Source organism: Arachis ipaensis, chromosome B5 (genome assembly GCF_059453495.1).
Source record: "Arachis ipaensis isolate K30076 ecotype BB chromosome B5, ASM5945349v1, whole genome shotgun sequence".
Lineage (NCBI taxonomy): Eukaryota > Viridiplantae > Streptophyta > Magnoliopsida > Fabales > Fabaceae > Arachis > Arachis ipaensis.
Window position 1 is genome coordinate 140,439,086 of NC_142440.1, and position 10,952 is coordinate 140,450,037.

The 10,952-nt window shown below is 38.5% G+C and overlaps 1 protein-coding gene across 5 annotated transcripts; it reads right to left on the reverse strand.

The window, feature by feature from the left end:
* On the reverse strand, positions 1-3,018 carry LOC107644134 (DNA polymerase alpha catalytic subunit). 5 transcript variants are annotated; one of them, XM_088487646.1, is made up of 11 exons: positions 2,540-3,018; positions 2,269-2,427; positions 2,050-2,133; positions 1,865-1,939; positions 1,633-1,697; positions 1,098-1,186; positions 946-1,015; positions 783-866; positions 603-679; positions 437-518; positions 1-353 (listed from the first exon to the last, which is right to left on the reverse strand). In XM_088487646.1, the coding sequence occupies exons 2-6, from the start codon at positions 2,377-2,379 to the stop codon at positions 1,180-1,182; spliced, it is 342 nt and encodes a 113-aa protein (XP_088343772.1). In that variant the 5' UTR covers positions 2,380-2,427; positions 2,540-3,018; the 3' UTR covers positions 1-353; positions 437-518; positions 603-679; positions 783-866; positions 946-1,015; positions 1,098-1,179. The 5 variants fall into 5 exon arrangements, with proteins under 5 accessions (XP_088343772.1, XP_088343769.1, XP_088343771.1 ...); XM_088487645.1 differs by lacking the exons at positions 1-353; positions 437-518; positions 603-679 and adding an exon at positions 1,294-1,414 and having other exon boundaries at positions 782-866; XM_088487644.1 differs by lacking the exons at positions 1-353; positions 437-518; positions 603-679 and adding an exon at positions 1,294-1,417 and having other exon boundaries at positions 782-866.
* Positions 3,019-10,952: the final 7,934 nt, after the last annotated feature.

Here is a 10,952-nt window from a genome sequence, read left to right on the forward strand (position 1 = left end):
TGATGAACAAATAAATCAATATTAATAATAATAATAAGCCTCCCCAAAATTCCAAAGAAAGAGTACTAATTAACAGTAACAAATTAAACAAAAATAATATTTCCAATAATGAAGATCCTAATTAAGATTATATTAGTGAGCCATGGCTGCTGGTACCTGATGAGTAATGCTTCTTTGATTTGGCATAGAAAGCATGGCAGTGTGATCCAAGAAATCTTTAAGCTCCACAACAGATTGAAGAACAATTCTAAGATCCTCAAAACAAGAGAATCCAAAGCTACCAATTTGCCTAACAGCATAGACATAGAAACTACTGATAGAGCCACAGGAGTTAAGATTCAACAGCAATCCTTCTTCATCAACCCAACCAAATAGTTAATTACCAATTGTACCTAAATATGGGACGAAAGTAACTCTAAGGACTAATAAAAATTACCTTCACAATGAGTATATCCGTCACCAACAAATTTCACATTTTGCACAACAGGGCATTCACAAACTCTTCCTCTAAAAGTGTCCTATACTTAGTGGAGAAAAAAAGATGCTGATTAAAACAAGAAGAAAAAATCCCCTATATATGTATTTAAAGCTATAGTGATTACCCTGCATGCAGTAATGTTAGCAGATTTGTCCTGCCAACAACCGCCATTGTTTACGAGGCAATCATTTGTTTCCATGTCTGCAAACAAAGATTAAACCAAAGGTGCTTATTGTCCAAGAGAAGGAGGTTTGATATGATAAGCAGGCTGATAAATAAAAGAAGATAGTAAAGGAAAAAGGACCTGGAGTTAAGCAAATTGATGGCTCAGTGGTTTCTTTGAAAGCAAAATAGATGGCCTTGAGTACTGCTTCTCTTGACAACTTGCCTAAAACAAAGTTAAGAACCAAAGATGATACTCATAGAGAAAAATTTGAATATGCATTAACAATTTCTATCATATATACCTCTATACTGTCTGTTGTTTATGATGAGAGTAGGCAGAATAGTAACATCACCGCGAGTGCCTTTCCCAATCTGATGTGAAATTTGCATCACCAAATCAAATTAACAAAGCTATGGTATATATACATGTCTACATAGTATTTGAGGCACCAACCTGTGCATCCTGTTCCTTCTTAAGAACTGGATTCTCAACATCCACATTAGGATCTCCAACACAATCTCTTATCTTCTTCACATCAACACCTATTTAGTTATGGAATGAGGCAGGATGAAAGGCAATGGAAAAAACAAGAACTTGACAGTTAACATATTTATAATTCACAATCAGAACACACTCCAATCATGTATACCTTAACAAAACAGAGGGCATTAGGCAATATTAGATATCTTGGAATCATCATCATCAATGAGCCACCAAATGAAATTGATTTGCTAAAGTATATTGAACAAAAATGCTTCTACTTAACCACACTGCTGCAATGTTAAGAAGCTTTTAAGTAAACATAATGCTATATTAAAATAGTTACTCTAGAAATTGGTTTGGGCTTTTGCTTTTCAGAAAGAGACTCATTTTCTCACTATATTGAAAACAAAATACATGTAGTCAGTGAATAGAGAGTGAGTGTGTTGTGTGTGTGTGTGTGTTTGTTGTGTGTGTGAGAGAGAGAGAGAGAAGGGGGAAGAAATACCTGTAATGAGTTCCTAAAAGAGCAGAAAAACTTTCTCCTTTCAGGTCTGCAGGAAATACTTGATCCTAGACCAATTTTACAAAAAGAAATAATAACAAGGCTTAAAATAGTATTTAGCTTAACTCACACATAAATAACAAGGCTTTTTGCAAACCAGTGCATTGAACGCCTAATAATCTTCACATCTCTAAGACCAATACACTAGTTTGAATCCTTAGGGTCTAATATGTACCTTCAATGGATAACATATTTTAAGCACATAACTTTCACCAGAAGGAATTTCGAACCTTTCAAATGCATACTTCCTCTGCAAATAGGAGCAGGAAATCAGAATAAACCCAACAAAATAATCATTTACAACAAAATGATCACATTGACCAAAAATTTGTTTACATAAGAATTTGTTAATCAGCAAACCTTAACAGGAGCCATACTAAAGCATGAAACATTCAGGTTCAGAAGATGTTTTGCTAACTCGTTCTTTAAACTAGATACTGCATCCTAAATTTTAAAAAACAATAAAAAAAATGACAAGATAGAATGCATTAGCTCTCTGTTGAAAGAATAAACAAGGATAAAAGTCAATATAAATAAAAATACAAATTTATGCCAAACACCGATAAAAGATAAACTTACTTGCAGCTTTTTATGGAAATCTACAGATTTTTTAGCATCTTTCTCAAGTTTCACCATTTCATCAGTAAGATGTATAGGGTGACTTGGAGTGGCGTAGACACATCTTTGCATGTTCTTCACAACAACACAACAACTCTGATACGAATTCCCGGCTTCAACCTAATTCTCAATAAAAATGCAAACAGTCAATATTATCTTCTCCTTCACTACCACACACAGTTAAATTTCGTATATTTCTAATAATTTAACAGAAAAAATTAGGAACAAATACAGCTTCAATCGAAGGTTCCAGAGACTCCCGCTCGCTTGCGTTCCTGATCTCCTCAGCCAGCGCCACCGAGACCACGCTTTGAGTGTTTCAAGCTGCCGGAGCAAAAGCAGAACCAACGGCAAAACCCGCCATGGAAGACGATGCAAAAGTGAAAATCTAAAGCATTAGCTCAACGATCTGAATGGAATCGTCACTAAAATACACGAGAGGCAACAAGAGCTCCACGAATTGAGAGGCTCCACGATCACCTCGTCCTCCATTCATAACTCCACCGGCGTCGCGTTGACGGAGGAGGCTTGTCAGCAATGGCGGCAAGGAGATGAATAGCGATGGCGAGAGAATTGAGATTTTAGGGTTTCAGACCCTACCTCGTTCTCTCTCTCTCTCTCTGAACTCTTGATTTTTTTTTTTTTTGATATGGGGCTATGGGCTTAGTGAGTGTTTATTTGGGTTGGGTTTTTATTGTAATTAATTTGGTTGAGATTATTATAACAGTGGGAGTTTTTGTTAGTTATTTAAAATTGTTAAAAATAAAATATATTGTGGAGGTTTTAATAACTCTCACTAAAAAACTTTCACAAACAAATAAGAATTTTTTAGTGCATATAAAGATCTTTGCAATTTAACTAAGTATAACCCTTGCGAATATTCACTGGATGGTTTAGATATCTTAAGTCTTTTAGGGACTTTCATATAGATATCTCGATCTAATGAGCCGTACAAATAGGCTGTTACCACATCCATTAAATGCATATGCAGTTTATGATATGCAGATAAACTGACCAAATAACGCAATGTTATCGCATCCACTACAGGGGAATACGTTTCTTCATAATCTATACCGGGCCTTTGTGAAAAACCTTGTGCCACAAGTCGGGCTTTGTAGCGCACAACTTCATTTTTCTCATTTCGTTTTCTCACAAATACCCATCGGTATCCAACAGGTTTTACATCTTCAGGTGTACGGACTACAGGTTCAAAGACTTCACGTTTTGCAAGTGAGTCTAATTCAGCCTTCATGGCTTCTTTCCATTTTGGCTAATCATTCATTTGTCGACATTCTTCGACTAATCTTGGCTCAAGATCCTTACTTTCATGCATGATATTTAATGCCACATTATATGCAAACATTTCATTGACAATTGTCTTATTTCGATCCCATTTCTCTCCTGTAAAGACATAATTTATTGAGATCTCGTCATTCTCATAATTTTCAGGTACCTGAACGTCTTCTGGCGTTATATTAGAATTTTGGACAGCTGCAGGTGTCTTTACTATGTCTTTTTCAACAGGAATAGTATTTACCTCTTTTCTCTTTCGAGGATTTTTATCTTTGGAACCGACAGGCCTGCCATGCTTCTGGCGTATATTTGCTTCAGTGGCTATTTGTCCTACTGGGACATCAATTCAAAGTGGGGCATTTTCTGCCCTGCCACGCTTCTGGCGTGAATTTGCTTCAGTGGCTACTTGTCCTACTGGGACATCAATTCGAATTGGGGCATTTTTCGCTGGTATATAAGATTTTGTTATCCTCTTTGTATTGGAAAATGCATCAGGTAATTCATTTGCTATTCTTTGCAAATGTATAATCTTTTGAACTTCTAGTTCACATTGCCCTGATCGAGGATCTAAATGCATCAACGATAATGCATTCCAATTAAGTTCCTTTTCGGGAAGCTTATTCTCTCCCCCTAATGTTGAAAATTTTGATTCATCAAAATGACAATCCGTAAACCGGGCTTTAAATACATCTCCAGTTTGTATCTCAAGATACCTCACTATAGAGGGAGAATCATATCCAACATATATCCCCAATTTTCTTTGGGGTCCCATTTTGGTGCGATTAGGTGGTGCAATGAGAACATATATCGCACACCCAAATATTCTTAAATGGGAAATATTTGACTGCTAGCCAAAAGCTAATTGCATAGGAGATAACTGATGGTAACTCGTTGGCCTCAAACGAATAAGTGATGCGGCATGTAAAATAGCATGCCCCCAAACCGAGGTTGGGAGATTTGTTCTTATAAGCAAGGGTCTAGCGATTAATTGGAGGCGCTTAATAAGTGATTCTGCTAACCCATTTTGTGTGTGAACATAAGCTACTGGATGTTCAACACTTATTCCATTAGCCATATAATAAGCATCAAAAGCTTGTGAAGTAAATTCACCAACATTGTCAAGGCAAATTGCTTTGATTGGATTTTTTGAAAATTGTGCTTTTAATCGAATAATTTGAGCCAGTAATCTCGCAAACGCCAGGTTGCGAGAAGACAATAAGCACACATGTGACCATCTCGAAGATGCGTTTATCAGGACCATAAAATATTTAAAAGATCCACATGGTGGATTAATAGGTCCACATATATCACCTTGAATCCTTTCTAGAAATTCAGGGGACCCAAATCCAATTTTTACTGGTGATGGCCTTAAAATTAACTTCCCTTGAGAACATGCAGCACAACAAAATTCACTAGATTTAAGAATCTTCTGGTTCTTTAGTGAATGTCCATGAGAGTTTTCAATAATTCTCCTCATCATGGTTGTTCCCGGATGACCCAATCTATCATGCCAAGTTATGAATTCATTTGGGCAAGTAAACTTCTGGTTTACAATGGCATGTGATTCAATTGCACTAATCTTGGTATAATACAATCCAAATGAAAGTAAGGGTAACTGGTGCACGAAATTGTGATCTCAGGCAACGGCGCCAAAAACTCTGTACGCACGTCTTAATAAATCGTTTTCCATTAACAACTTTGATACAACTAACCAGTAAGTGCACTGGGTCGTCCAAGTAATAAACCTTACGTGAGTAAGGGTCGATCCCACGGAAATTGTTGGTATGAAGCAAGCTATGGTCACCTTGTAAATCTCAGTCAGGCGGATATCAAATAGTTATGGAGTTTTCGAAATTAATAATAAATAAACAGAAAATAAAGATAGAAACACTTATGTAATTCATTGGTGAGAATTTCAGATAAGCGTATAGAGATGCATTCGTCCCTCTGAACTTCTGCTTTCCTGCTGTCTTCATCCAATCAATCCTACTCCTTTCTATGGCTGGCTTTTTGTAAGGACATCACCGTTGTCAATGGCTACTTTTTATCCTCTCTGGAAAATGGTCCGATGCGCTGTCACTGCATGGCTAATCGTCTAGAGGCATCACCCTTGTCAATGGCTGCATCCCATCCTCTTGTGAAAATGGTCCAAATGCTCTGTCACGGCATGGCTAATCATCTGAGGTTCTCGATCATACTGGAATAGGATTCACCCTCCTTTTGCATCTGTCACTACGCCCAGCACTCACGAGTTTGAAGTTCGTCACAGTCATTCAATCCCAGAATCCTACTCGGAATACCACAGACAAGGTTTAGACTTTCCGGATTCTCATGAATGCCGCCATCAATCTAGCTTATACCACGAAGATTCTAATTAAGAGATCCAAGAGATACTCATTCAATCTAAGGTAGAACGGAAGTGGTTGTCAGGCACGCGTTCATAGGGAATGATGATAATTGTCACGTTCATCACATTCATGTTGAAGTGCGAATGAATATCTTAGAAGCGGAATAAGTTGAATTGAATAGAAAAACAGTAGTACTTTGCATTAATTTATGAGGAACAGCAGAGCTCCACACCTTAATCTATGGAGTGTAGAAACTCTACCGTTAAAAATACATAAGTGAAAGGTTCAGGCATGGCCGAGAGGCCAGCCCCCATGATCTAAGAACTAGGCGTCCCAAGATGATCCGAAGATGTAAATACAATAGTAAAAAGTCCTATTTATACTAAATTAGTTACTAGGGTTTACAGAAGTAAGTAATTGATGCATAAATCCACTTTCGGAGCCCACTTGGTGTGTACTTGGGCTGAGCTTGAATGTTACACGTGCAGAGGCTCTTTCTGGAGTTGAACGCCAGGTTGTAACGTGTTTCTGGCGTTCAACTCTGGTTTGTAACGTGTTTCTGGCGTTTAACTCCAGACAGCAGCGTAGAACTGGTGTTCAACGCCCTTTTGCATCGTCTAATCTCGAACAAAGTATGGACTATTATATATTGCTGGAAAGCCCTGAATGTCTACTTTCCAACGCAATTAGAAGCGCGCCATTTCAAGTTCTATAGCTCCAGAAAATCCACTTTGAGTGTAGGGAGGTCAGAATCCAACAGCATCAGCAGTCCTTGTTCAACCTCTGAATCTGATTTTTGCTCAAGTCCCTCAATTTCAGCTAGAAAATACCTGAAATCACAGAAAAACACACAAACTCATAGTAAAGTCCAGAAATGTGAATTTAACATAAAAACTAATGAAAACATCCCTAAAAGTAACTAGATCCTACTAAAAACATACTAAAAACAATGCCAAAAAGCGTATAAATTATCCGCTCATCACAACACCAAACTTAAATTATTGCTTGTCCCCAAGCAACTGAAAATCAAATAGGATAAAAATAAGAGAATATACTATAAATTCCAAACTATCAATGAAACATAGCTCCAATCAGATGAGCGGGACTTGTAGCTTTTTGCCTCTTGAATAGTTTTGGCATCTCACTTTATCCATTGAGGTTCAGAATGATTGGCATCTATAGGAACTCAGAGTTCAGATAGTGTTATTGATTCTCCTAGTTCAGTATGATGATTCTTGAACACAGCTACTTTATGAGTCTTGGCCGTGGCCCTAAGCACTTTGTTTTCCAGTATTACCACCGGATACATAAATGCCACAGACACATAATTGGGTGAACCTTTTCAGATTGTGACTCAGCTTTGCTAAAGTCCCCAATTAGAGGTGTCCAGGGTTTTTAAGCACACTCTGTTTTTTTGCTTTGGACCTTGACTTTAACCGCTCAGTCTCAAGTTTTCACTTGACACCTTCACGCCACAAGCACATGGTTAGGGACAGCTTGGTTTAGCCGCTTAGGCCAGGATTTTATTCCTTTAGGCCCTCCTATCCACTGATGCTCAAAGCCTTGGGATCCTTTTTATTACCCTTGCCTTTTGGTTTTAAGGGCTATTGGCTTTTTGCTCTTGCCTTTTGGTTTTAAGAGCTTTTGTCTTTTTCTGCTTGCTTTTGCTCTCTTTTTTTTTTGCTATTTTATTTTATTTTTTTCTGCAAGCTTTGTTCTTTGCTGCTTTTTCTTGCTTCAAGAATCATTTTTATGATTTTTCAGATTATCAAATAACATGTCTCCTTGTCATCATTCTTTCAAGAGCCAACATATTTAACATTCTAAAACAACAACTTCAAAAGACATATGCACTGTTCAAGCATTCATTCAGAAAACAAGAAGCATTGTCACCACATCAATATAATTAAACTAAGTTCAAGAATAAATTTGAAATTCATGTACTTCTTGTTCTTTTGAATTAAAACATTTTTCATTTAAGAGAGGTGATGGATTCATAGGACATTCATAACTTTAAGACAAAGTTACTAACTACTAATGATCATGTAATAAGACACTAACATAGATAAGCACTTAATATGAAGAAAACAAAAAACAGAGAATTTAAGAACAAGGAATGAGTCCACCTTAGTGATGGTGACGTTTCCTTCTTGAGGAACCAATGATGTCCTTGAGCTCTTCTATGTCTCTTCCTTGTCTTTGTTGCTCCTCCCTCATTGCTCTTTGATCTTCTCTAATTTCATGAAGGATGATGGAGTGCTCTTGATGTTCCACCCTTAATTTTTCCATGTTGGAACTTAATTCTCCTAGGGAGGTGTTGATTTGCTCCAAAAAATTTTGTGGAGGAAAGTGCATCCCTTGAGGTATCTCAGGGATTTCTTGATGGTGAGCTTCCTCATGCGTTTCTTGAGCTCCATGAGTAGGCTCTCTTGTTTGCTCCATCATTTTCTTAGTGATGGGCTTGTGAGATGAATCTTTCCATCTCCCATGGCTCAGAGGTGGAAGCAATTGCCTTCCCTTTTCTCTTTCTTGAGGTTTCTCTGGCCTTAGGTGCCATTAATGGTAATGGAAAAACAAAAAGCTTATGCTTTTACCACACCAAACTTAGAATATTGCTCGCCCTCGAGCAAGAGAAGAAAGAATAGATGAAGAAGAAGAAGATATGGAGGAGATGGAGGGATGTGTGTATTCGGCCATATGGGTGGGATTGGGTGGGAAAGAGATTTTGAATTTTGAAGGTAGGTGGGGTGTATGGATGTGAGTGGTAAATGGAAAACAGAAGGGATGACCATGAATGGAGAGAGAGTGAGTGGTGGTAGGTGGGGATCCTGTGGGGTCCACAGATGTTGAGATGATCCTGTGGGGTCCACAGATCCTGAGGTGTCAAGGAATTGCATCCCTGCACCAATTAGGCATGTAAAATGCCTTTGCATGCAATTCTGGCGTTGAACGCCAGCCAGATGCTTGTTTCTGGCGTTCAGTGCCAGCTCTTCTTCACTGTGCATTTCTGGCGTCTGAACGCCAGGATGCTGCTTGTTTCTGGCGTTCAACGCCAGAAACATGCTCTGTTCTGGCGTTGAACGCCAGACAGATGCTCCTTACTGGCGTTTAAACGCCAGTGAGATCCTCCTCCAGGGTGTGATTTTTCTTCTGTTGTTTTTGATTCCGTTTTCAATTTTTATATTTATTTTGTGACTCCACATGATCATGAACCTAATAAAACATGAAAAACAATGAAAATAAATTAAAATTAGATAAATAAAAATTGGTTTGCCTCCCAACAAGCGCTTCTTTAATGTCAATAGCTTGACAGTAGGCTCTCATGGAGCCTCACAGATGTTCAGAGTATTGTTGAGACTCCCCAATACCAAACTTTCAACACCAAACTTAGAGTTTGGTTGTGGCCTCCCAACACCAAACTTAGAGTTTGACTGTGGGGGCTCTGGTTGACTCTATTTTGAGAGAAGCTTATTGTGCCTCTTTTCCATGTTTACAGAAGGATAACCTTGAGTTGTAAACACAAGGGAGTCCTCATTCAATTGAAGGACTAGTTCACCTCTGTTAACATCAATCACAGCTCTTGCTGTGGCTAGGAAGGGTCTTCCAAGGATGATGAATTCATCCTCATCCTTCCCAGTATCTAGGATTATGAAATTAGCAGGGATGTAAAGGCCTTCAACCTTTACTAACATGTCCTCTACTTGTCCATAAGCCTGTTTTCTTGAATTGTCTGCCATTTCTAATGAGATTTTAGCAGCTTGCACCCCAAAGATTCCCAGTTTCTCTATTACAGAGAGGGGCATGAGGTTTATCCCTGAACCAAGATCACACAGAGCCTTTTCAAAGATCATGGTGCCTATGGTACAAGGTATTAAGAACTTTCCAGGATCCTGTTTCTTCTGAGGCAATCTCAGTTGATCCAATGCATTTAGTTCATTGGTGAACAGGGGAGGTTCATCTCCCCAAGTCTCATTACCAAATAAACTAGCATTCAGCTTCATGATTGCACCAAGGAACTTGGCTACTTGCTCTTCAGTAACATCCTCATTCTCTTCAGAAGAAGAATACTCATCAGAGCTCATGAATGGCATAAGGAGGTTCAATGGAATCTCTATGGTCTCTAGATGAGTCTCAGATTCCTTTGGTTCCTCAGAGGGAAGCTCCTCATTGATCACTGGACGTCCCAGGAGGTCTTCCTCACTGGGATTCACGTCCTCAACCTCCCTTATGGGTTCGGCCATGGTAATTAATTCAATGGCCTTGCACTCTGCTTTTGGATTTTCTTCTGTATTGCTTGGGAGAGTACTAGGAGGAGTTTCAGTGATCATCTTACTCAACTGGCCCACTTGTGCTTCCAAATTTCTAATGGAAGACCTTGTTTCATTCATGAAACTTACAGTGGCCTTAGATAGATCAAAGACTAAGTTTGCTAAATTAGAGGTATTTTGTTTAGAGTTCTCTGTCTGTTGTTGAGTGGATGATGGAAAAGGTTTATTATTGTTAAACCTGTTTCTTCCACCATTATTAAAGCCTTGTTGAGGCTTTTGTTGATCCTTCCATGAGAGATTTGGGTGATTTCTCCATGAGGGATTATAGGTGTTACCATATGGTTCACCCATATAATTCACCTCTGCTATTGCAGGGTTCTCAGGATCATAAGCTTCTTCTTCAGAAGATGCCTCTTGAGTACTGTTGGATGCAGCTTGCATTCCATTCAGACTCTGAGAAATCATATTGACTTGCTGAGTCAATATTTTATTCTGAGCCAATATGGCATTCAGAGTATCAATTTCAAGAACTCCCTTCTGCATAGGCGTCCCATTACTCACAGGATTCCTCTCAGAAGTGTACATGAACTGGTTATTAGCAACCATGTCAATGAGTTCTTGAGCTTCTGCAGGAATTTTTTTTTAGGTGAATGGATCTACCTGCAGAAGTATCCAATGACATCTTAGCTAATTCAGACAGACCATCATAAAATATATCCAGGATGGTCCATTCTGA

Excerpts from the sequence above, each read along its gene's own strand:
- LOC107644134 (XM_088487642.1), bottom strand. The coding sequence starts at position 2,379 with ATGCAAAGATGTGTCTACGCCACTCCAAGTCACCCTATACATCTTACT. Across the intron at positions 1,940-2,049 it reads TTAGTATGGCTCCTGTTAAG|AGGAAGTATGCATTTGAAAG; the intron begins GTTTGCTGATTA and ends TCCTATTTGCAG. Across the intron at positions 1,698-1,864 it reads AAATATGTTATCCATTGAAG|GATCAAGTATTTCCTGCAGA; the intron begins GTACATATTAGA and ends AAATTGGTCTAG.